The sequence below is a fragment of the Urocitellus parryii genome, chromosome 7 (genome assembly GCF_045843805.1).
Source record: "Urocitellus parryii isolate mUroPar1 chromosome 7, mUroPar1.hap1, whole genome shotgun sequence".
NCBI classification, from domain to species: Eukaryota; Metazoa; Chordata; class Mammalia; order Rodentia; family Sciuridae; genus Urocitellus; species Urocitellus parryii.
Window position 1 is genome coordinate 25,879,517 of NC_135537.1, and position 27,571 is coordinate 25,907,087.

The 27,571-nt window shown below is 32.8% G+C and overlaps 1 protein-coding gene across 3 annotated transcripts in view; it reads left to right on the forward strand.

The window, feature by feature from the left end:
- Positions 1–27,571, forward strand: part of Csmd3 (CUB and Sushi multiple domains 3) — a 1,110,517-nt gene that overhangs the window by 526,266 nt on the left and 556,680 nt on the right. For all 3 annotated transcript variants that reach the window (XM_026384530.2, XM_026384531.2, XM_026384532.2), the window contains one exon: positions 6,198–6,319. In XM_026384530.2, the coding sequence (XP_026240315.2) occupies positions 6,198–6,319 (122 nt within the window). The remainder of the gene's footprint in view (positions 1–6,197; positions 6,320–27,571) is intronic.

Sequence of the window (27,571 nt, forward strand, 5' to 3'; positions counted from 1 at the left end):
CCTCCTTGATGTCTTCTATAACCCATTGATCATTCAGTAACCTATTGTTCATTCTCCAAGTGATGCTTGATTTTTCCTTCCTTCTTTTATCATTGATTTTCAGTTTCATTCCATTATGATCAGATATGATGTATGGTATTATCTCTACTCCTTTATATTGTCTAAGAGTTGCCCTGTGACATAATATATGATCTATTTTTGAGAAGGATCTATGTGCTGCTGAGAAAAAAGTGAAACTGCTTGATGTTGGGTGGTATATTCTATATATGTCAATTAAGTCTAGGTTATTAATTGTGTTATTGAGTTCTATAGTTTCCTTATTCAACTTTTGTTTGGAAGATCTGTCCAGTGGTGAGAGAGGTGTGTTGAAGTCTCCCATGATTATTGTATAGTGGTCTATTAGACTCTTGAACTTGAGAAGAGTTTGTTTGATGAACATAGCTGCACCATTGTTTGGGGCATATATATTTATGATTGTTATGTCTTGTTGGTGTATGGTTCCCTTGAGCAGTATGTAGTGTCCCTCTTTATCCCTTTTGATTAACTTTGGCTTGAAATCTATTTTATTTGATATGAGTATGGCCACTCCTGCTTGTTTCTGAAGTCCATATGAGTGATATGATTTTTCCCAACCTTTCACCTTCAGTCTATGTATGTCTTTCCTATCAAATGCGTCTCCTGTAGGCAGCATATTGTTGGGTCATGTTTTGTGATCCATTCTACTAGCCTGTGTCTCTTAATTGGTGAGTTTAAGCCATTAACATTTAGGGTTATTATTGAGACATGGGTTGTTCTTCTATCCATATTTGTTTATTTATGTTACTAAACATGGTTTGTTTTCCTCTTTGATTATTTTCACCCCTTTACTGTCCTACCTCCCACTGTTGGTTTTCATTGTTATTTTCCATTTCCTCTTCCTGTAATGTTTTGCAGCCGAGGATTTTTTGGAGAGATGGTTTTCTAGCTGCAAATTCTTTTAACTTTTGTTTATCATGGAAGGTTTTAATTTCATCTTCCATCCTGAAGCTTAATTTTGCTGGATGACACGATTCTTGGTTGAAACCCATTTTCTTTCAGTGTTTGAAATATGTTATTCCGGGATCTTCTAGCTTTCAGAGTCTGTGTTGAGAGATCAGCTGTTATCCTGATCGGTTTACCCCTAAATGTAATCTGCTTCCTTTCTCTTGTAGCTTTTAAAATTCTCTCCTTATTCTGTATGTTGGGCATCTTCATTATAATGTGTGTAGGTGTGGATCTCTTATGATTTTGCACATTCAGCGTCCTGTAGGCTTCTAGGATTTGGTATTCTGTCTCATTCTTCAAGTCTGGGAAGTTTTCTTGTATTATTTCATTGAATAGATTGCTCATTCCTTTGGTTTGGACCTCTATACCTTCCTGTATCCCTATGACTCTTAAGTTTGGTCTCTTTATGTTATCCCATATTTCTTGGATGTTCTGCTCATGGTTTCTTAACAGTCTTGCCGAGCTGTCTATGTTCTTTTCAAGTTGAAATACTTTGTCTTCATTGTCTGATGTTCTATCTTCTAAGTGTTCTACTCTGCTGGTAATATTCTCAATTGAGTTTTTAAGTTGGTTTATTGCTTCCTGCATTTCTAGGATTTCTGTTTGTTTGTTTTTTATAACCTCTATCTCCCTGTATAGTTGATCTTTTGCTTCCTGGATTTGTTAATGTAATTCATTGTTGAAGTGATCTTTCATTGTCTGATTTTGCTGTCTAATGTCTTCCTTGAGACTCCAGATCATCTGAAGCATGTATGTCCTGAATTCTTTATCTGACATTCCATCTGCTGCAGATATTACCTCTTCTAACGTTGAGTTGACCTGCATTGCTTATGGTACTTTCTTTTCTTGTCTCTTCATACTGTTCGCGTTTCTTTCTGCTTGGTGAAACTGTTGTGTTATTGAATTTTCCCCCTATATATTTGTATTGGTCTTGTATAGTTGCAATGTCTCCCGGTGCAGGCACAGGCGCCAACTCTGCTCCTCCTCCAACTGGGGCAATGTGCCTGCTACACTGGCAGGCCACTGGGTCTGTTCTGCCGGTCAGTAGCAGGTCTGCCTACCTTGCAGGCGCGGGCGGCGGCTCTTCCCCTCCGCAGGTCACTGGGCCTGTTCTGTCTGTTGGTTGCAGGTCTGGCCTGTTCTGTTGGTGGTCGTAGTTCCGCCTACCTTGCAGGCTGAGGGGGGCTGCTCTGCCCCTCCGCAGGCCGCTGGGCCTGTTATGCCAGTGGGTTGCAGGTCCGCCTACCTTGCAGGCGCGTGGGGCAGCTCTGACCCTCCACAGGTTGCTGGGCCTGACCTGCCGGTGGGTCGCAGGTCAGCCTACCTTGCAGGCGTGGGGGCAGCTCTGCCCTTCCGCAGGCCGCTGGGCCTATTCTGCCATTGGGTCGCAGGTCCGCCTACTTTGCAGGCTCAGTTGGTGGCCCTGCCCCTCCATGGGCTGCTTGGCCTGTTCTGTTGGTGGTCACTGTTCCGCCTACCTTGTAGGCACTGGGGTAGGGGGCGGCTGTGCCCCTCAGCAGGCCGCTGGGCCTGTTCTGCCGGTGGGTCGCAGGTTCGCCTACCTTGCAGGCGCTGGGGGAGGGGGCGGCTCTGCCCCTCAGCAGGCCACCAGGCCTGTTCTGTTGGTGGGTCGTAGGTCCGCCTACCTTGCAGGCGCGGGGACAGCTCTGCCACTCCGCGGGTGTCTGTGCCTATTCTGAGACCATTTATTTTATAGTTCACTTAAAAGTTGTGCCAAAGAGCTTGTATATTTGTTCCATTAACAAACATGCATACATGAAAATCAAGTAGTAGGAGTTAACAGAAATGATAAGTAAAGCCTTGTCCTCAAAAGAGGACTGTAATTGTATACACATTTTAGAAGATAAATTATTCCAGAGGATTACCAAGCATGAAATACCACTCAAAGTATGTCCTATTAGAAAGTTATATCCTTGGGAGACTGAAGCAGGATTACAAATTTTAGGCAAGTATTAGCAACTTAGCAAAATCCTGAGCAACTTAATGAGCCCCTGTCCAAAATTTACAAACAATAATAATATGGACTGGGGATATATAGCTCAAAGGTAAAGCACTTCTGGGTTCAATTCCCAGTACCTACCCTCCCCCACCCCCCCGAAAAAGAAAAAAGAAATAAAAGAAAGTTATATCTACTAGTATTAAACCAATCATGTGTTCATTGCTATAAAATTCTCATTGCTATAAAGTTCTTAGTCTTTATAACTTCATTTTGTATCAGGTCTAACACAAACATTTTAATAAATGTGCTCTTTGAATAATAGGGTATGGGTTGTGAGCACTAGTCCATTACAGAATCCTGAGTGGAGGAATTAGGGATTGAATACAGGGACACCTAACCACTGAGTTACATTCCTAGCTCTTTTTATTTTATTTTGTTTTATTTTTTTGAGGTAGGGTCTTGCTGACTTGCTTAGGGGCTTGTTAAGTTGCTGATGCTGGCCTCAAACTTGTGATCCTCCTGTCTCAATCTCTCTCAAGTCGTGGGGAATACAGGTTTGTACCACCAAGCTGACTGAGACCCTGTCTGTCTATCTATCTACCTATCTATCTCTCTACTATCCATCTATCTCCTATCTATCTATTTATATAGGTACCAGAGTTTGAACCCATGGGTGATTAAATACTGAGCAACACACCCAGCCCTTTTTAGTTTGTTTTGTTTTATTTTTATTTTGTGAAACAATCTCACTAAGTTGCTTAAAGCCTCACAGCTGGGAACCCTTTTGAAAGAAAAAAAGTGACATCACAAGAAACTTGATTTCATTTAAATGAATAGAATCTTTGCAGGAAATTTAATAAGGAATATTTTAGATTGGGGAACAGAATGAAAAAATATACAGAGTATGATATATTAAATAGAGTACATGAAGTCTATTCTGGCACAAGTAAGTATATGAGTATATAAAATGGCAGGACATTGTATTTGAAAAGGAATTTAGGTTCTCACAGAAATAATTTTATATTATATATAAGACAGTTTCTAATTAATCTTGTAGAAAATAGATACCAATCTTACATGCAACTAAGAAAAGCAATCAAATATGTATTTTCAAAAGATAAATACAGTAAGATATTTAATAAAGAGAAAGATTAAAGTCTAGAAAGAGTTAAATAGCTATGACCAGACCAGAAAAAGGGACCCAGAAGCATAGGGTATTGTGAAGAGATGAAGAAGAGAACAGTTGTTTCAGAAAAGCAATACATAGGTCTTAAGGAGTTTCTGTTACTCTCAGGGAGGTGGAGGGGCGAATTAAGAAATACTTAATTAAAAGTTTCATTAAAATGATGGGCAAAATGTACAGTATAGAGATAACAAACCTGTAAATCAAGAGAAATGCCAAAGATGATGATGTAGATTAGAGAGTTATCAACATAGAACTGAATATTCAAGTCATAGAAGTGAATTAGTTTAACTTTTCAGAGAATATAAAAAAAATAGAAAAGGCTATGGAATCGATTTAAAATTACACTGCTATGGGTCAGATGGGAAAAAATAGTACCAAGAACAAAGGATATGGTGGAACAGAACTATTTAAAACATAAAGGCAAATAAGAGTGTTCCATATTATGTAAGGAAAACCAGAGGATTTCAAAGCTTTTCAATATATTCTGTTATTGCTGAGATGTAAAATTTAGAGAAAAATGAAGAGATTATTAGATTTAGCAGGTAGCATGTCATTGCTAGCATTGAGAATACAGTTTCAATATTAAGATTAGAGTAGGAATTGGACTGAAGTAATTTGAAGAGTGAAAGCAGAGGAAGGAAATGGATTAGTGAGCATGGAAAAAAAAGATTTGTGATAAGTTTGGTAGTAAATGAGGAAAAATGGTAAGCAATGTTGAATGAAGAAAAATATCATTTATTATTTTGTCTGTAAAAAATAATATAATTTTGTTATTCAGTATGTAGAGATCATATATATAAAACAAAATTTTATATATATATATATATATATATATATATATATACAAAACAAAATTAAATGTGACTGAAAAGTGACCACAACATTTAACTTTGAAGTTTAAGAAAATTTGTATGGATTAGATTTATACTAAAATATAAGCAGAAGGGAAGAAATTAGTGGAAAAATAAATTTAATATACTATGTAAACATACTTTCCCTGATAAGATGACAAGACTTGTAGTCAGAAGACCTAGGCTCAATTTCTTGGTGTTCTACCTATTACCAGAGTGACCTTGGTCAAGGCAAGCAAACTTTTGGCACCTTCATAAACTCATCTTCAAAGTGGTGATGATAATAACTGTGTAAAGATTTAAGTGCATATGAAAACATGTTTAACTACACATATTTTAAAATATGATAGATTATTATTCATTAATTAGAAAATAATAACATAGGTAGGATTCTAATGGGATGGGGCAAATAAATGCATATCAAAATTATGGCACCAAGAAATTTGTGGTGGCCAAGAAGGAAACTAATAAACATCCAATGTGTTGATTATCTGTTTTATTAAGAATAAAGAAGAAGTAGAACATTGAGAAAGTATTACAACTTTTAATTTTGTGGGAATTCATTAAAATGAATTTTAATGAAATGTAGATCATGTATAACTTTCAGAAATTTAGATAATATGGTCTTAGTGGTGTGTGATTCACAGTTAGAGGAACAGAATGAGTCATTTTAATATTGATGTCTAGCAACTGTGCTTTTATGAGTCCTTGGCTACTTAATAAATAGAAATAAAACAATTTATAGGTTGCTTAATCCATCCAAGGATTTGCTTCTTTTCATTGTATATTTTTAATTAGCATATTAGGTTAATTTAACTTCCTCTCATTAAACTAAACAATTTACCATCAGAAGACAATTTATCATGCTTCACACCACAATTCATAACTATTTTGATTAATATTGAAAATATCATGTTTGCAAATCTCAAATCTAATTCTGAAAAGTGATATTTAAAGTGCCATAGTTTACATTTCAGTGTACCTCACAATTTTATTGATAGTCAGTCTTCAGTTAAAGTAGAACATAACAAACATTCTAATTTTGATAAGTGACATTAGAACACCATAATATACATTTCAATTATTATACATTATAATTGTGTATTTTCAAGTCTATTGAAAGATATTTTATTGATGTGTTGCATGCCTATTTTTCACATTGCCATTTCTCTTTTAGTGAAGACATGTGGCTCTAATCTTCAAGGACCAAGTGGCACCTTTACATCTCCCAACTTTCCATTCCAGTATGACAGCAATGCCCAGTGCGTCTGGGTCATCACAGCAGTGAACACAAATAAGGTAAGGGAAAACCATCTGTGCATTAAAACCATACTCAAAAAAAAAAAAAGACAAAGTGATGAAATGTGCAGTATAGACAATTTGAAACTAAAGTATGGTTTTGGCAATATTTCTTACTTATCCATTCTATGAAACAATTTTGTTTCTGAAATTGGGAAAAAATAATATAAAAATAATATAACCTTTGTCCTAGTTACTAACATACAAATGAAAACACATCAAAATGAATGTGTTCCAAAGTAAATTTTGAATATTGTGAGTCCATATTTCTTCTTTGAAAAAGGAACCATGAATAATGGTTTCTCTGAATTTTTTTTTCTGTTTGACACATCTTTGGTTATATCATGTTTTTATACATAGATGAATTTCATTTCACTATTTCTCTATTGCTGCATAGTTGATGTTCTCTGTAATAATAGAGGATTCATATATGGATATTTCAAAAGGTTAAATTATCTTTCTATTTGATTCTAAAATGAGTAATACATCTAAATATGCATGTACCACCATACTTCAAACTAAATTATAACACTGAATGAGAGCAGCTGAAAAATTAGTTATTTTTTCCATCTCTATTTTGCTTCTCTTTGTAAAATGTGATTTTATACCAAAATAAATGATTTAAATATGAAGAATCTAAATTTATCTCAGAAATAGATTCTGTGATATCTTCTCTGGGTCAGAAATTTTTAAATTTTTCATTTGTTCCTTTTAGCTGTACATGACAATAGAACATATTTTGACATACTATACATATATGAAGTATAACTTCCCATTCTTGTGTTTGTATGATGTGGAGTACACTGGTCATATATTTATATATGAACATAGGAAAATTATGTCCAATTCATTCTACTGTCTTTCCTATTCTCATCCCCACCTTCCCTTCATTCCCCTTTGTCTAATTCAATGAACTTCTATGCCCTTTCCATTATTGTGTGTTAGTATCCACATTATAGTAGAGAAAGAGAGAAGATTTGCCCTTTGGTTTATTGGAATTGGCTTATTTCACTTAGCATTATAATCACCAGTTCCATCCATTTAGTGGTAAAGATCATAAAGTTGGGTCAGATTGTGAATCAAATATATATTTGTAATTTACCAAAAACTTTAAGTTATTTAACCTATAAAGTTGGTTTTATCTTTGAAATTTAAATAATTATTTTACAGTATTGTGAGAAATAAGATAATGCACATAGAGTAGTTCATAGAATTACTAAGTACTTGAAATGCATTAACTAATTGCTGTTAGAGAAAATATATGGCTGTGTACCAGAAATATCTGTGATCTCCATCAATTTCTTGAAATTGAATCCTAAGAGCAATGGGTATTAAACCTAAGATGATCACTAAATCAAACCCCTCATCTGCAAAATGAAAATCATTCTATGCACCCAATATGTTTAATTCATCAGTTTAATTCAATGAAACATATATTTATTGAATATGTTCTATGTGCAAACTTTTGGTTATTTAGAAAATAAAAAAAATCAAGAAGTACTTGGAAAACAAACTATTTTTCTGAGCACTCAGCAACATACTAGGCATTATCCTCAGTACTGTTGTTGAGTACATTTGGTGAATTATTTAATCCTCATAAGGCTTTAATAAGGAAGATACTTTCATTGCCTATGTTTAAGAGAAGACCTAAATAAATTGTCTAAGATCATATAGCTAGTAAAGGTCAGAGTGGCATACTTTATAAGATCTATGTATGTATGAAAATATGCTTCACCATAAGATATAATTATCTTTGTATAAATTAAGCATGGAGTAAATCCTTTATGAAGTATGGAACAAACACATTATATTAACCTTGCATGGCCATAGAAATCTTTTATGATACATTAATTACCTGAAATTGTCATCAAATGTGGTATTATGTAATGTTCTATAGATACATGCCTTAGTAAGTTTTCATCATTCTCATGGAGATTATCACATTTCTACCTGCTAATATTACCCAATCTGCCAAACTTCTCTCTATTCTTTTACCTCCCACCAAAAACATTCAATTCATTTTCTAAGAAGGACAGAATTGCTTTTATTTATTTGCTATTTTTATCAAATATTTGATTGTAAATATTAACTTTTTATCAGTTTATCTCTATTTTAAGGAATTCTGTAGAAATTGTTTTTTTGATCATTTTGAACCATGATCCTCAGTAAGAATTCCATGCAGTGGCTGAGTTCAAACACATTTTCTCTGTCACTGTCTGTCTTTCTGTCTCTGTCTCTGTCTCTGTCTCTGTCTCTGTCTCTCTCTCTCTCTCTCTCTCTCTCTCACACACACACACACACACACACAATTCCAGATGTAGAACATTATCCCTTTCTACATAAATTTATTTCTGTATGTATATTCTTATTTATTGTAATATATTGATTTTTAAAATATTAATATTTTACCAAGTTGATTTCATGATGCACTAATGCATTATAGCACATAGGACACTTTTCAGAAGGCAATTGTTAGCACAAACTATAAACACACAGTTATATTAGTTGGCATAAATCTCAGTTTAACCATATTAATCCTTTATATTAACTGTAATAATCCTTCAGTAACTCCAATTTTTAAAAAATAATCTCAATTAACCATATTAATCCTTCAATATTTCCAATTTTTTAAAATAATTAGTACCCATTTTATACTTTATTTGATCACTTTAAAAGCAATCCTGGTGTCATAAATATCTAAAATTAATTATTGGAAAAATTTTGAAATTTGAAACAGGATGAAACAAATGCACCTGATTTCAAATCTTGACTGTCATTCTTACTAATTATAATATTTTAGCTATGCTCACTTGGTCTTGTAAGCCACAGTTTTTCTTTTTTATTTATTAGAGATTATAATAGTATTTTATAAGACTATTACACATAAGAAAATGTGAAATTCCTGATACCAAGTAGGATCACATTAAATGCTACTTAATATTATTGGTATGTTAGGAAATGTTAGGAAACATGCTTCTCTTTAGTTATGTTAGCTTATCTTATATATTTATGCAATAATAAAATTCTATATTTGACTATTGCTTTACTAATTTATAGGTGATTTGGTTTTGTGCAAAAATATTAAAAATTAAGTCATAATCATTGCAATTGATTTTTTAAACACTGCAATTAATTTCATTAAAAATAAAATATAGTATCTCAGCATTACATCCTTAAAGAAATATGCATTTTAAAGTTGCTTCATGGTTATTCTACAAGCTTATATAAGAGAATATTTTCCTTAATTATGACATTTGAAAGATTAATAAAATTGAGGATCTCTTAATAGCAGCAAGTTAAAACATTACAATTGATTCTCTAACCTGTTCATTGATTAACTTTTCTTCTTTCATTAAGAAATACATTCATACTAGCTCCACTTGTATCCATTTATTATTTTTCCTTTTATAATTAATTTTTCTAATTTCAAAAGAAAAACATGTATTACTTTCTTAGATGCAATATTAGTATATTACATTGTTTGAAAGTAAGTAAAACACTGGAAAATAAGGGCATAAAAATTCAGAGTCATAGCTCCTGAAGGAGCGTTCTTTTTTTTTTTTACTTATGTGAGCAAGAATTTGAAGTGTTAATAGTCTAGAGCTTCTTTGTCAGACAGAAATATAATGTGAGCCACATATTTGACAAGAAGTTTGTTAGTAACCATATTCTGAAAGATTTTAAATTAATTTTAATATTTCATTAAACCAAATATTATCATTTTAACATAGAATTGGCATAAATTAATGAAATATGTTGCTGTCATTTATTCATTCTTAATCTGTGAATCAATAGTGTGTTTTACACTTTCAGCACACCTCAATTCAGACTGGCCTTATTTCAGGTTCTCAATAGCCACGTTACTAGTGACTACCATGTTGAACATGATCTCACCATAGAAAATTCTGTTATATTGCCGAATGAAGTCTGGAAAGTATAAAAGGTGATGGCACTGGATATTGACAATAACAAATGCCTCATTACATGTTTATTGCTTCAAGTGAAGTTTTGACAGGGATTTCAAGCCTTTTGGGAAAATAGGATGTTTTTGCTGGCAAAGTCACTGGAAGACTTGAGGTTTAAGGTTTTCAACTTTATCAAAGAGAATCCAAATGTTTCTACTTCAAATTTCAGGATCTCTTTCCTTCTTGATTTTTTCCCCCTAATTTTCACATGGGAAACTTGGTGAGTCTATAAGTTCATTAAACATTTAGTTATGTAACTTGAACAACTAAATTTGGGATATATTTCTTAACTATACCAGGTCAGTGCTATGGGATGCACATAGTTTTCTTCTTCTTTGACCAGGACCTTAGCTATGATTTTGTTTCCTTTTAACTTCAGCTATGATTTGGTTTCCTTTTAACTTCACTATAATCATCAATAATCATTTACCACCATAATCATTATAGTGTTGAGTTAACCATCTAGTACAGCAACCCTTTGCCTCTGATCCTATGAACCTGCCTTCAATAGGTGTTTCATCCAAATCACAAGAAATAGATGATTGTGCATGCCATTTTCTACTATCAACTCAACTATGTTCAAGGCCAAAAAATGAGCAAACCACCTTCCAAAATTCCCTCTTTGAGAAACTATTCTTGGGCTCACCGTTGATATGGAAGACTGCATAAATTAATGTCTAGTAAAATCATAAAAGGTTTATATTAGCTATCATAACAAATGAAATATAAGTTGGACAATTGTTATACAGGTATTATAAAGCAAACTGCAAAATTTAATGCAGTTTTAGAGAAGCAAAAACTGTATAGACAGATGCAGATAGAAAAAGAAAAGGGAAAATATGATGTTAACAAAACCTAAGAGGTTGAAGTAGGGATTTTGTAGAACTGGTGCTCAAATGTTGAGGATCTGAGACCTTTAAGGGAATGATGTGAGCCAGCAGGTTTAGACAGACTCTAAAATCAACTGGAAAACCATTGAAAAATGTCATTTGGAGTATTTCATCCTAAACATCAAGGGGTAGAATATGTTAAGAACTGACTTAAAGCTAAGACACAGCACAGAATTGCTGTCAAGTAATATAGGAAAGGCTGCTGGTAAAATTCATTTAGAGGTGGACAAGTTATGTTTGAGATGGAAGCTTAGATACCAAGTTAAGGATAAAGTCTGAAAGATCAAAAAAATAGGGATGGTGATATAAATTTGGAAGTTGTCAGCTATGGATGTTATTTAAATACTGAGATCACACAGTGAGTAACTCTTAGAAGGAAAACCATAGGTTAAGCAAATAGTAGATAAACAACTGATAAAGACTAATTATTAGTATGCCTAATTGAAAACATGTTTGTCTATTTGTATGTATAAGTTACATTTTTATATAATTGAAAGATTCCTATTTCCAATCAAGGTTCCAGACATTCAGGGAAGAGTTATAATAAATGCCTAAAGCATATTTGCAGTATTTTATTTGTAAATATGTACCATTAGTATTAAAAGTTGCAAAAATTATTTATAATATTAATTTGTTCATAACAACATTTTATATTCAGTTTTTTTTTTTTTTTTTGGTACCAGGGATTGAACCCAGGGGCACTTAACCACTGAACCACATCTCCAGCCCATTTTATTTTTTATTCTGAGACAGGGTCTCACTAAATTGCTCATGGCCTTGCTAAGTTGCTGAGGCTATCCTTGAACTTGCCATCCTCCTGCCTCAACCTCTGGAGCCACTAGGATTACAGGTGTGCACCAGGAATTCAGTTTGTTCATTAATGAATTGATAAGTGAATAACTGTCACATATGAGGTTTCCATCAGTTTTTTCTGCATATTAAAAAAGTACTCCTTGTATTTGAGGTTGGGAGCTACTGATTAAAATAATGTGATCAGCTTCACTCAACCATATCCTCTTTAAAAAAATTAAAAAAGAATAATCAAAAAAGAAAATTATCATGTAATTATGTCATGTTCTTCTTATATCATTGACTCCAAATGATTTCAATTAAGCACACATCTTGAATTTTGCAGAAAAGTGTAAATTCCTAAGCTGGTATTCTAGGACTCAGTTCGAAGTTACCTAAAAACTAATCCCTTACTGTACCAGATAAAGATATTAAAATCTGGTATTTGATATTGAGTGTCTACCTTTGATTTTGATCCTAGAAATTAGAAATCTGTCTTGTTTCCTGTCACTATGCCTATTCTATTATCTTTAGTTTTCTAAGCTGCAATCTTCTCTTATTATTAGTCCCTTTCTCAGAAACTGAAGCCCTATTGCTATTCTATGTCCTGCATGGAGCTTTGTAACCCATCAAAACAGCTTTTCTGCACAGATTAGCTTACTAAGCCTACTTCTGGCCTATTCATCATTTTTTTTGCTCTTTTTTTATTGATTTTATTTTTTTTAAATACATGACAGCAGAATGCATTACAATTCTTATTACACATATAGAACACAATTTTTCATATCTTTGTATATAAAGTATGTTCACACCAATTCATGACTTTATACATGTACTTTTTTGCATTGCAATTATTATTACATATATATACCTCAATTTTTCATATCTATGTTTGTATATAAAGTATGTTGACATCCAATTTGTGTCTTCATATGTGTACTTTGGATAATGATGTTTATCACATTCCACCATCCTTGCTAATCCCCTGCCCAGTCTATTTCCCTCCCACTGCTATCTAGAATTCATCTATTCCTCCTATGCTCCGCCTCCCTACCCCACTATGAATCAGCCTCTTTATATCAGAGAAAACATTCGGCATTTTTTTTTTTTTGAATTGGCTAACTTTACTTATCAGTATCTTCTTCAACACCATCCATTTACCTGCAAATGCCATGATTTTATTCTCCTTTATTGCTGAATAAAATTTCATTGTGTATATATGCCACATTTTTTTTTATCCATTCATCCACTGAAGGGCATCTAGGTTGGTTCCACAGTTTAGCTATTGTGAATTGTGCTGCTATAAACATTGATGTGGCTGTGTCCCTGTAGTATGCTGTTTTTAAGTCCTTTGGTTATAGTCCGAGGAGAGGAATAGCTGGGTCAAATAGAGGTTCCATTCCCAGATTTCCAAGGAATCTCCATACAGCTTTCCATATTGGCTGCACCAATTTGCAGTTCTACCAGCAATGTATGAGTGTACCTTTTTCCCCACATCCTCACCAACAGTTATTGTCATTTGCTTTATAATAGCTGCCATTCTGACTGGAGTGAGAGGGTGTCTTAGTGTAGTTTTGATTTGTATTTCTCTAATTGCTAGAGATGATGAGCATTTTTTCATATATTTGTTTATTGATTGTATATCCTCTTTGAGAAGTGTCTGTTCAGGTCCATTTATTGATTGGGTTATTTGTTTTTCTGGTGTTTAGCTTTTTGATTTCTTTATATACCTTAGAGATTAGTGCTGTATCTGATGTGTGAAGGATAAAAATTTGCTCCCAGGATGTAGCTCTCTGTTCACCTCACAGATTGTTTATTTTGCTGAGAAGAAACTTCTTAGTTTGATTCCATCCAATTTATTGATTCTTGGTTTTAATTCTTGTGCTATATGAGTCTTAATAAGGAAGTTGGGGCCTAATCCCACATGATGAAGATCAGGGCCTAATTTTTCTTCTATTAACAGCCTTCTTTCTCCACATAACATTCTTCTTGCTTTGTCAACCACTTATTCCTGAAAATGGGCCTTTAATAATCTTTGACCCATGTTGTTTTTTTTTCTTTTGCTTATACAACAATCATTTGTTTCTCAGTGTTTATAAAAGCTGAGGAAGTACCTCCCTTTATTCTGCATGGTCTTAGATATAACTTCAATCAAAGTACCTTGCAATATCCCCTCCAACTTTATTAGCCAAGAAAATACCATACAGTGGTATTTTGAAACTAACTTTTACTACTTCCAGATAGCTGATTGTTATCAGGAATATAGCAAATTGATTATTAAGCACATTCCAAAGTAGAATTTAAATTATCTGAACAAAAAAATTAATTAAGTATATTCAAAACAAGAATAATTACTTAAAAATCATCACTCCAATATTTTCCTACATTGTTCTATTAACCATGGTCTTGATGTTATATTTCTTTTATCCATATAATAGAGCCACTAAATAATGATGTGCTTTGTGCATCTTTTTCCACTTTGTATTTTGTCTCCCTGACAGATTGCAATTGAACATGCTAGGAGAATTAAACAATAGAATTGGAAAACACTAGAAATCAGAACTTTTGTTTATCATACAGACATAGAAAGTGATGAAGTAAAATGTTAGTAATGAAGATTTAGTTTCAAAGTAATTGTTTCTGTAGTAATCACATTCTAAACTGCAAAAAGGAGGAAATATTCTTAGAATATTCAGTAATTATTAAATGATCCAATAATGTAATCATTCATATCATTGGCAAACAAATGATGTTCTGATATAAGTACTAATTTTTACAATTGTTTTTTACTCACTAACATAAATGAAATATCAATCAACATCCTTGATTCTTGTGAGAACTACAATCATTCATTTAATTGCAACCACAAGTTAACCACAGTTAAATAAAAAAAGTAGGCAATCATCAACAAAAGCATTCTTTTTTTTTTCCACCTAAGTCTGCCACAATTGTTTTGTTACTTGTCACCCAAGAACCCCGAATAAAAAAGATGATAGTTATCACTTTTTTCCTTATCTACTGGTATTGTATGAAAAAAACCTGTTGCAATGTTTAGCACCCCAGTGTGCTCACTCACAGAAATTCTCTGGCATAATTCACCATATCTTCTAAATTGATGATGTCCTATTTCCTCTATCTTTATTTACATCTGTTTGAGATAAATCTAGCTTCCTAAAACACATGGTAGTTTTGTCTATCTTTACTTTCTTAGGTTTTTTGCTTTGAAAAGTGAGTCTCCAAGTAAAAAGCTAAATTATTGGTAAATTCAAAAATTTAATTAAATAATTTTTTCATATAATATAAAGAACTTAGCTGCAAAAGAATTTTTATGAATTGTTGATCAGTTCCTATCATCACTTTAAAATGTACATATTACATTTTTTTCCATATTGAATGATTGTGACAAGCATAATGTTGATATCTCTAGGATGTCAACAAATCTCAAAACAAAGAAAATTCAATGCCTTGAGGAGTTAGTAATAAAAGACTACCTTATCTTAGAGAAGTATAATTCAGAGCGAAAGGAAATGAAGATGTGCACCTGAAGTTTATTTCAGTTCAAATTTAACCCTCACTAGATTAACATAAGTCTTAAGAATCAGAAGAAATTAATAAAAAGAGAAAAGTTTCTTAAAAGAATAAGGATTGACTATGGCCTTTAAAAAATAATGTTGTATAGCATTAGCCAGAAGCACCTTTTTAAAATTTATTTCAAGGTTATTACTATTTATTTTGTTTCTAAATTTGGCTCACATTTGCATCTTATAATTCAGGATGTATAATTTAGTATGACTTATGTGATTTAGTGAAGAAAGTCAAGGGCCTGGCATGATTTTATAGATTATATATTCAAAACCCACTGTGGAATATCATTTATGACTTAGCCATCAGAGTCAAAATCATGAATACTGGTGCAAATCACCTCACATCTCTGAATCTCATTTTTCTCAAGTGTAAAGAAAAAATAATTGTCCCTGACCTCCATGTCACAAAAATGTTGAAGGAACATGTAAATTAACAAATATAGAATACTTGATACATAGAATGTTATCTTATTCATTTAAAGTGTGGAACATAACTATTATTTATGCCAGTCTCTCCAAAGATGGTTTTAGGTGAAAGCATCATCAAATCTATATATAGATAGATAGATAGATATAGATATAGATAGATAGATATAGATAGATATATCGATATACAGATAGATAGATATAGATAGATAGATAAATAGATAGATAGATAGATAAATGATTAGTATGAGTAAGGATAAGATTAGTGTGTTGTTGGGCTGATGTTGTGGCTTGGTGGAAGAGCTCTTGCCTAGCATGTGTGGGGCACTGGGTTTGATTCTCAGCACCACGTATCAATAAATAAAATAAAGGTCCATTGACAACTAAAAGAAATATAAAAAAAAACAAGATTAGTGTGTTGCTCATAGGGGGTCCCTAGTTAAAATGTTTGTATAAATAAATTCATTAATAAATAAGATAAACAATAAGTATGGAATATATAAAGATATTCTGGGACACCTTGTTCAAGGATAGTGTAAAATTAGTGAGCAATACTAACAAATATTTTGGCAGCTTTAATACTGCTTTATAAAAAAATGTTAACAATATTTATGTTGATAATATATATACTTCAATATTCTTGTCTCTACAGCTACCATAGACTTGGTTGTTGGGATTTTCAAATAGATTTGAGAAACTACACTAACAAATTGAGTTGGTTTCTGTTGAAATGATAAGAGAGGTGGGTTTCTTTCTCTCCTTATAGGATAGATGTCCTTGAAAAGGACACCTATCCCAAGCTTTGATTTAGGTAAAGAAGATCAACCTTTTGTTTTAGCAGAGGAATTTATATCTGAACACATTCTCTCATCTCATTCTTTTTCTAATTTTAAAAGTATGTAGTAAAGGCCAATTTTATAATTTAGTAAAATGACTACATTGTGAAGTATTAAAATCATATATTCACAACAACATTTAAGCCCATGAGTTTTTCTTTAGAACCATGAAATACCCATTCAGTGCTCTTTCCCATAAACTCTTCAGACATTGGAAAGTACCCTGATATTCACTGATAATACTGAAATTGGAGCAATTTTTGTGTCTATTGTTCCATGGCACTAGGCTTTTGCCACTTCATTTAACCTACCCAATTATAAGCACAATTTTTTGCCCTATATATCTGGAGATTTGGGAACCATGACCAGCTTCAATACCAGGTGTGTGACTTTAACCAAGCATGGAGAGTTCATTTTTCTGTAGACTACAGCTGTCTTAGTTTTCAGGATTCCCCCAAAGCACACCCAAAGTAAGGAACTGCATTCAAGTGATTTACTAAGGAAGGAGAAACTGTTTATGGAGTAGGGGAGGCAAGAGAGGAAAGAAATTGAGCAAAGTGCAATTTTAGGTAAAATCCAAGCTTCAACCTGATCCCATGCGGTATAAATTTTACCCAAGAACCCATCCTAAATCAAAGGAAGATAGCTGCCCTCTCATATTTCTGCTTCTCATGATCATAGGCAAAGAGTTTCTGGGCTCATGTGTGGTCTAAGTGTCTCTTGAAGCCCAAGAGCAAGTCTCAAGAAAACTTCTAGCTATGGTTATATAGAGGTAAATGTATGTGGAATATAGTAGACTAATAACATGAAGAATAAGAGGCATTTAAGGGTATCTGAATGGACCATTGACCATATCCTTTACAGTGAAGTAGGGACTATAAAAGCATTCAATCTGAAGCAGAAAAATTCATGGATAAATTGAAATCAAAGATTTGTAGTCTTACCAGGGCATGCTGCAGAAAAAGCTTAGAAATGTCATGAAGATGTTGATAGAAAACAACAGGATAGAAATTAGGAAAAACAACTAGAAGACTTGCCACTCTAGAAAAGTAACTGAGGTCACTTTTTATTAAACACACTTGGCTTGACAGTTGGGGAACTATTAAAGGAGCTCACTTTTAATTTCTTGTCCTCCTGATTGAATCATACCTGCGTAGCATATCCTGGACTATGCCCAGCCCCTGATATTAGAACCCATTTTCTCATTCAAATGGTGTATTTATTTGAAGTGTATTTAGTTAAAATGAATTACTCTGCACAGGCACAATGAATTGATATCAAAAAGTAAACAAATCTCCATAGAGAAAAAAGAAAGGGAATGCTACAGATGTTAAAGGGACTACCTCTAGGTATAGAATGGCAGGTATTTTTCCCCCTTTTAATTTGGGGCTAATAGGAAAATCTGTGTTAAGTTTCAGTGATACATATTTTAGTCATCTTTTTCGTCACTATGACCAAAAGACCTGCCCAGACAATTAGAAGAGGAAAAGTGTATTCAGGGTTCATAGTTTCAGGTGTCTCTTTCCATAGATGACCAACTCTATTGCTCTGGGCCAAGCTGAGACAGAACATTGTGGTGGAAGCATGAGACTGAGGAAAGCAGCTCAGGACATGGTAGTCAAGAAGCAGAGAGAGTTTTACTCACTGGAGACAAAATATAAACCATAAAAGTATGCTTCCAGTGACCTATCTCCTCCTGCCATACTGTACCTGCCTACAGTTTCCACTCAGTAAATCCAAATCTGTGGATTAATCCACCTATTAGGTTGTATCTCAGAATCTAATCACTCCATCTCTGAAAATTCTTGCCTTGACTCTCATGTGAGCTTTTGGGTTGTGCTTCTATCTAAACCATGATAATACATATTATATGTTTAGTTTAAACAGTAATAAATAAATAAAAATAAAAATAAGGTATTAGTATAGAGTGATTAATTTTATTGACTACTTTCTACTTCTTGAAGCTTTTTCTCTCCTGGCTTTTTAAATCTGTCTTCCTGAATTTTCCTTACTCTGAAGTCTTCTGCTAGTACTCATCTTCCTTCCATCTCCTTAAAAACCAGTGTTCCTCAGTATTAGCAATTCAGATACTTTTTATTCTACATTTTTCTTCACACATCTAAATGCAAAGTCCAATGAAATCATTATACCATAATTAATAATTAATTAATATTATAATTAATAATCTTTGAGATTGTTTAACTTCTCTCATCTGGGTTTCAATAATTCTCCTTTGGAGTATCAACCAACTTCCTAAGTAGTGAATCTTGATCACATTTTTCTGCCTCTCTCAAAGCCTATTGACTATCCAAAAATCTAATGTGATGTTTTACTCTTTAAAATGAAGTAATGTCTCATTCTTGGTAAAAGATGTAAATATATTCACATAACTTCACCTCTACTTCACTTCAGTACACTTCCAGAGCCCACTATCTTGGAAACATGCTGGGGAATATACTTCCTCACTTGTTTGCACCTTTATAAATTCATGATGTTCTTTATTACTGGCATTCTTTAGGATTCAACTTATCTTTCAGTGTTTTCATGGAAGCTTGTCCTGTTCTTCCTACTAGATAGACTTAAGAAAGCCTATTCTGCATATTAATTCAACTGTGGTCATATTACATTTTAATTATCTGTTTGTTCATCTATTTCCCTACCTTTGACCCTTGAAAAAAAGCAAGTTTTGAGTCTTTGCATCTTTAACATCTAATGAAGTAGCTTTCATATTGAAGTTTTTAAATTAGTATTTATTGACATATTTTTTATTCTTAGGAAAAACATGTTTGTGAGTTTATTTCCATGTTTTGTTTAGGCATTTTCCTGATTCTTATCCACAAGACCCAAAAAGTAGGCAAAGTATGTAAACAGCAAAGTATTTTTATTTGCATTTTCTACTGTTTTTCCCCCTTCTAACTATGGAATGTCACTAACAGTTGTAATCACTCAACATTGTAATTGTTTTCAAATGATGTGAATTATAAGATATTTGTTGCATGATAATTTGGCATATGCAACAACAATAAGGCATACCCATAAACAATGGCAATTATTATACTTTTTATAACAAAATATATTCCTTTGAATGACAGGAAAAAGATAGACTGGAGAGAAAAATCTTTAATATCTTTAATTTAAACTACCAGGCTATACAGACTTACAAGTTGGGATTGGGGTTGCCTGTCAGTGATAATAAACCCATTACAGCAGGTTCTTAACAAGAAATATATGTGGTCCAAGACTGATGGTGGCTATATCCCAGAAGTAGTTCCTTGGGGACAATCACTACTCCCCCCCCCCTTTTTTTTTAGAATTTAACCTTTCATTTTTATTTATTTATTTATAATTAATTAATTTATTTTTTAATGTGGAGTTGAGGATTGGACCCAGTGCCTCACCCATGTTAGACAAGTGCTTTACCACTGAGCTACAACCCCAGCCCCAATTCACTACTCTTAACACCAGAGTGTGGCCCTTTCTGGCAGGTTCCAGCATGGCATCTATGTTGGAGAAAGTAATGATAGAGAGCAAAGGGCAAATGCAAGCCATCTTTTTAAGTTTTCTTGAATCTTCTACAAAACACTACTACTTATATAACTTTTTTTTTACCATAACTTAACTACAAAATATAATGTCAAATAAAATCTTTATAATCAAGAACTTGGTAATAGCTAGTAATTCTACTACTATGAAAAAAAGATATAAGTAGCTATTTGAGAAAGTAAACAATCACTGTTTCACAGATTTAATCAACAATTGATAAGTGAACAAGGAGTATTTCCATTTAAGTGCCACCTAGTAATAAAACAGATATTACAAAAATAATAACCACAATATTGTTACCATTAAAATAGTAATAATTAATAGCATTAAATTGGATCTGAATTGAATGTATGTGTTAGAAACTATGTCAAGGTCTTTTATAAATCATTGCACTTAATCTTCTCCTTAATGGTATATAGTAGTTGCTACTATTGTGTCCACTTTATAAGTACAGAAACAAATTTGGAAAACTTCAGAGACTTGTTCAAATTTTCATGGCGTAACAGTGACTATACTACAGAAAATTAAAATTGTGATTGTTGGATGTTATGAAGGATGGCTCTATCTATGGCATGGAAAATGTCACAGGTTAAGTTTGAATTCTTGACCTTTGTCCCAGTCTGTCCCTTTTTCCTTCTCAGAGGGATTATTTTCTTAGTAGACAGAACTAAATTTCACATAATTATTGTAAAGATTCCATACCACTCTACTCTTCCTCTGTCTATCCCTAGTACTTAAGGACTATATATCTAATTAGAGTTTAGAGGAAGACTTATGGAGAGTGATAAGGTCCAGAGTAGCTCCTCAAAATTTTCCGCTAATCAGTAGAGTTGGTCAGCAAATTCTTTTAGAAATTTAATAGCAAAAATCCTAAGATTTAACTAATGTACATTAAATATTACCAAACAAAGGAAATATTTATTTATAACTTATTGCGTGCAAGAGAGTGTCCTGAGTTTGAAAATACAAAAGCTGTGTTTATTTGTGACTTATGAATGAGTTTACTTGTAACTATTTAAAAATAATTCTTTGTGATTTATGAATGAGTTTAGTTGTAACATTTAAAAATAATTCTTTGTATAGGGTAGTTTGCAGAATTTTTTTAATAAATTCTAGCTTCTTAACATTTATTTTTATGATGTCTTAGTCAATTTTCTGCTGCAGTGTCAAAATACTTGGACAAGATAATTTAGAAGGAACCAAAATTTATTTTCTCACTGTCTGGAGGCTGGAAAGTCCAAGATCAAAGCATTTGTAGTTTCAGTTGTCTATAGTCAGGGCTATCCTTCACTTTCAGTATGGCTCCGTTGTTCTCAGGGGAGAATTCTCAGAAGAGGAACACTGCGTCCTCACATGGCTGAAGAAGGAATGGCAAGTAAACTTAATGTTGTATCCACACATTTGTGGACTTTATTAATTATGCACATTGCATATTTGTATAATGAATCACTACCAAAAACTTCTCTGGGATTCTATTTTTTTTCAGAAATCAAATAAGAATACATTTTCATAGGGCTTTTGAAAGAATTCTATGTAGTCATACATACAACGAACTTATAACATTACCTGGTCAAATTGTTAGCTATAATAATAATACTTAATAAAAAACTACTACTACTACCACCACTACAACCATCACCACTATATTCCTGTAGTGTGGTTAGCCACAACACCTCCACAAGTGTTTGAGCTTAGTTTCCCACTGTGCAAAGCTCTCACTCAGTTCAGAACTTGGAATTCCTTGTGGAGACTCCCTGCTGATATTAATCATCAGAAGTCATTAGCAGATGCTTATAATAAGTCAGAATAGGCTTCTGCCAAGAGAGCTTGAAAAGTGACTTGTGAGCTTTTAATACCTGTCACCAAGATAGTTTGGTGCAGAATGGAAAAATTTAATGATACCCTTAGAATTAGAGAGACCACACTCAACCTCCTAGGAAATCATTTCCTGCCCCAGCAGCAAGCAACTCAACAACAGTTACAGTTAGGTAGTGAAGAGAGAGTTGTGTAATACTCTTGTTACCAGCACTTGCCCTTCGTAGTATTTGGGCTCCTAGAATCTCCAATCAATATGAAGAAGAGTCACTGGGATGACTTGATTATCCTTATAGAGCTAGAGTCATACAGGATACATACATATCATCAAAGTGTACAATATTGGCTCATCTCTTTAGTTAGCATGTATAGAACTTTCAGCCCCTCCTGAACTAGCAGTACAACTACCCACATTGCACAATACAAGGGAAACACAGAAATGAACAGTAACAATTTGAAGAAAACACCCTTTGTGGAATAAAAAGGGAATCTACCTAGAATTGTCAGTGAAGAACTTTCTGAGTATGTGGTATTTAAGCCAATATTGGAGGATGACAAGAGACTAACAATGCAGAGAAGAGCTTCTGGGACAAAAGAAAATGTACTTGCAAAGGCCCATGATAGTCCTGATGTCCTTCAAAAACTGAAAAAGATGACAGGAGTCCTGTGGTAAACTGAGCAAAAATAATAGATTATGTTAATGCTATATGGCTAAATAAAGTCCTGACCAAAAAGGCCCTCTGGAATCATGTAAAAAATGGAATTGGAAGTCACTGAGAAGCATTAAACATAAATAGTTGCTCTCTAACTTCATCCACATTTATTTCAAATGCCATATCCTTATCTCTTTTATCACTGGTCACCTCCACCACTGTCAGCTTACCCTGGTTTATTTTTCTTCGTAACACTTAATAATAGACATGAATTTTTAAAGACTGTACATCATACAGAATTATTTTATATGTTCCTTTTAAATTTAGTGCATTCTTCCAATGAAGGAAGGAAAGTCTGTCTACATCCCCAACACAAAATGGTGTCTAGTAAAGACTATACTCTTAAGTAAACATTTATAGAGTGAATTAGTCAATTAAATAAATTCACAGTTTTGGGTAAGGAGAGTATATTATCTGATCTGTGTTTTGACTTAACATCCAAAACTTAAAAGTAGAGGATTCCTAAAGGACATGTGTATAATTCACGAATCAGGAACCTGTAGTTTATCTACATTTTCCCATTCTCATCCTAGACACTGTTCTCAGACATAATTCATTCATTTTCCAAACTTTTTCTCCCTGGAAAGATGTGGCAGGCACTGAATTTCATGGCAAATGATTCTTCCTATACTATAACTTCCTGGGGCTCCTACCTAAATTGCTTTTGTGAGAAAGTTCTTTTGAACATAAACAAGCCATTACATAGATGTAAAATGAAAAAAATCCACTAATATGGGCTATACTTACAACAATTACATAAATAAAAGTTAACATATACAAAAAAGACAGAAATTAGAACCCATTGCATGATTTATTATATAAAAATATATAGTATCTGATTTTCACTACCATGATTACATGTTTAATAATTTTTAACAAATCTTTTACATTCTTATTAAAGCCTAGAATTAAGGTGTATTTATATAAAAACAAATGCAGATGGATATATATATATAGATAGATAGATATAGATATCGATGGATATATACATATATATATATATATCCTGATCCAGAATGATTCCATTATTAATGAAAGGGGAAAAAAAGCTTGTCTTATCAAATTCATTTTATTTATTTTTTTAAAAAAATATTTTTCACAGTACCTTTATTCTACTTATCTATTTTTTTCATGATGCTAAGGATCAAAACCAGGGCTTCACATGTGCTAGGCAAATGCTCTACCACTGAGCTACTGCCCCAGCCCTCAAATTTAGTTTAATGAGAATCACACATTTTTGTTTTTCAACATGTGTTGTGTATGTATAACCTACCAATACAAGTTTATAATGAATGTCCCACTAAAACAAATATATACAGGATTTTTTTTTAAATACATAAATTTAAGTTGATTTTTATATGTATTGTGAAATTTAACTTGTATCCTCTAGTAGATAACCATGAATAACTGATGAAAAAGCACCAGGAGCTTTGTACTGTTGTGTTATAGATTTAATATTTGATGCATTTTTCATTTTATGTAGCTTCTTCCCTTTGGTGAAACATTTGTAGTGCCTTATTTAATCTGTCATTGCTACACACTAGTGATTCCCTCCAGGGGAAGACTAGTGTACAAATATAAAATACATAGAAAAATAAAACAAAGCTAAAAGCTTTTATTATTCCATCAATAACTCCCTGTGTCCCAGACTATCCTCCTCCCCTGTCTAAAATATAAGGCTTCTAGCCAAGAGTCTTTCGATATATCTTTAGCACTAAAATATCTAAGTACAATATTTCAGTGAATAATACTTCTAGAATATGAGATTAATTCTTTCCTCTAAAATGAGAGATTACTTTCAAATGACTAAATAATGGATTTGAAAGTGTCATACATTAGGCCTTTAAAAATCTACATATACCTGTTCACAAACAATGTAAATTTTATCTTTGTTTTTCAATAAAAATAGATAATTTAGGATCATTATTAATTAATCCTTTATTATTAACACTAATTCCATATGTATGTCATTATAATACACAACAAAAAAGCCCTGAAATTTTAGAATTAAACTGAAATATATGATTTTTAATAAATGCACTATTATCTTTCTAAATTAGACATTGAAAAATAATAACATTTGATAGTCTTATGAGATAAGCACAGATTTTTGTGGGGCCTTTAGTGTTTTCACATGTATAAAAAAAAGGAAAGGGAAAAAATGTTCATTATCATTTTTAAGTAAAAATATTTTGATAGAATTAACACTTAACCATCTCTTTTTTCACATCCTAAGTATAAGTTTCCAATCTCTGTAACCCTGTCCTTCTCCTCTTCAAATCCAATTGTCCCTGTATAAAAAGCAAAACAACCCTATCAACACTACTAAAAACTCATCATTTCATACTTTTACACAAAATAAATATTAAAGTCTTTTACATAATCTGTTTTCTGCTTCCACCTTTATCCTTCCTTCTCATCACTTCTTGTCCCACAGTTTGTTTCAGAAAAAAAAAAAAAAGTATAATTCTTTCCACTGTGCCATATGCTCTCTCCTTAAATGTTCTTTCCCAGTTCCCTTTCTACCTTTCTTTACATTAATTGGGAATTTTTTTCTTGGAAACCTTTCTTCTTTACTTCCCAACTGGAATAAAGCAGCTCTCATTTCTGTTTCCATAACCCTGTGTATCTATAATTTAAGGACATATTCATATGATGAATACAATAACAGGAGTTGAGAGCTACCAATACAAGTTTATAATGAATATCCTACTAAAACAAATATATACAGGATTTTTTTCAAAATACATAAATTTAAAAGCACTCAACTCCTGTTATTGTATTCACCATACAATATCATGTGTCTACTCTCCCCCATTGGATTATGATTGCCAAAGTCTGGAAAGTATATTTAGAAAGACATGCTTTAATTAGATGTTAAGTTGATTGTGCAATACATCATTACATATACCCTAAGCTAAATTAAACCTTATGTATTTTGTAATTATGCATATATTATGCATTTTGGATTTGCTTGCTGGCTAAAAAAAGTGATTAATATTAGAGTGACTTATTGCCATTATGAAACAGACATAATGGAGAAAGGCCTTTCAGGAAAAGATATATTTTTAGAAGAAAAGGGGAGAAATTCTTCTCTTTCAATCATATTGGGATTGCCAAAAAAAAAAAAAAAAAAAAAGAAAAGAAACTTCATTGTCAGAATTCTCTCTGAACAGATATTAGCAACTCTGCTTCCTGGTGATTAACTTATATTACCTAATAACAATTGCCATTAACTGGGGGCCTAGTGTATATCAATCATGGCATTTGTTATTTTACAAACCATGTTTAACATAATACCTACTTTAGCCTCTGAACGTATGAATTATAAATATTCCTTTCTGTATCTCAGAGAATTATCCAAAGTGATGTAATATTCTGTAACAGAGATGAAAGTTGATCCCTATAATTTTTCTATGCCCTTAAAAGTATGTTATCCTCTTTCACTAATGAGTATAGTTTGGTATTAATGTTATAGTATCATTAATGTTTTTAGTTAAACATCATCAAAGGATATATATATATATATATATATATATATATATATATATATATATGAGCAAAGTGTCTAATACAAGGGTCAACTACTAGAGAAAATTTGATAAATTTCTTCAGCTTTCAGATTTACTTTGAACAAACAGAAAAATAGAGAAACTTTACCATGAATTATAAGTACTTTATACCAATTCAGGAATTCAACTTCTGTGTTAGCTAGATTTTCATTACTGTGACTAAAATACTTGACAAGAACAACTTAGAGCAGAAAAGTTTAAATGGGCTCACAGTTTCAGAGGTCTTGTTCCATAGTGGGTGGACTCCATTGCCCTGCCTCCCATGTGAGGCAGAATATCATTGCTAAAGAGCAGGGGAGAGAAGCAACTCAGCTCATGGCAGCCTGGAATCAGAGAGCATGAGGTTCTAGGGACAAAATGTAAGTTCCAAAGGCATGCTTGCAGTGACCTACTTCTTCTAACCAAACTCTACCTGCCTACAGTTGCCACCCACTCAGTCCATTCAACCTAGGATGGACTTATTAGATTGCAGCCTTCATAATCTAATCATTTCACCTCTGTGCATTCCTGCATCTACACAGGCACTTTTGATGGACATCTTATATCCAAACCATAATGAGCTTCCTGTTTTTTCCCAAAGAACTGAGTTTATGTTACTAATTGTTAATATTCTAGAGATTATCTCTACCCTGACTATATGAGATATATGCCCAACATAAAGAATATATATAAATAATTTATTAGATATTTAAGACAAACAGAAAATATTTCCTAACTGCAGAATTTTACTATTGAAATGCAAAATAGCATGATGACTAAGCACATGGACTTTGACACAGGTAAACCTGATATGCAAGTATAGTCAAGTCACTACTAGCCAAAAACATGGATAAATTCCTGGGAATAAACATTTCTTTAAACTGAGATTGAGGACTGGAAATGTAGCTCAGTGTCAGAATGCTTGCCTAACATGTATGAGGCCCTGGGTTTGATTCCGGCATCACTAAAAACAACAATAACACCAACAAAAAACAGAAATGATTATATTAATTTATTGATTAGAATGCTTTAAATTTAAGTATGAAAAAGCTCAAATTAAATATCTTCATTAAAGTAAATGCATTTCTACAGGCAATACCTTTTCTTGACTCTGGTCGTCGCAATATATTGGTTTTGGCT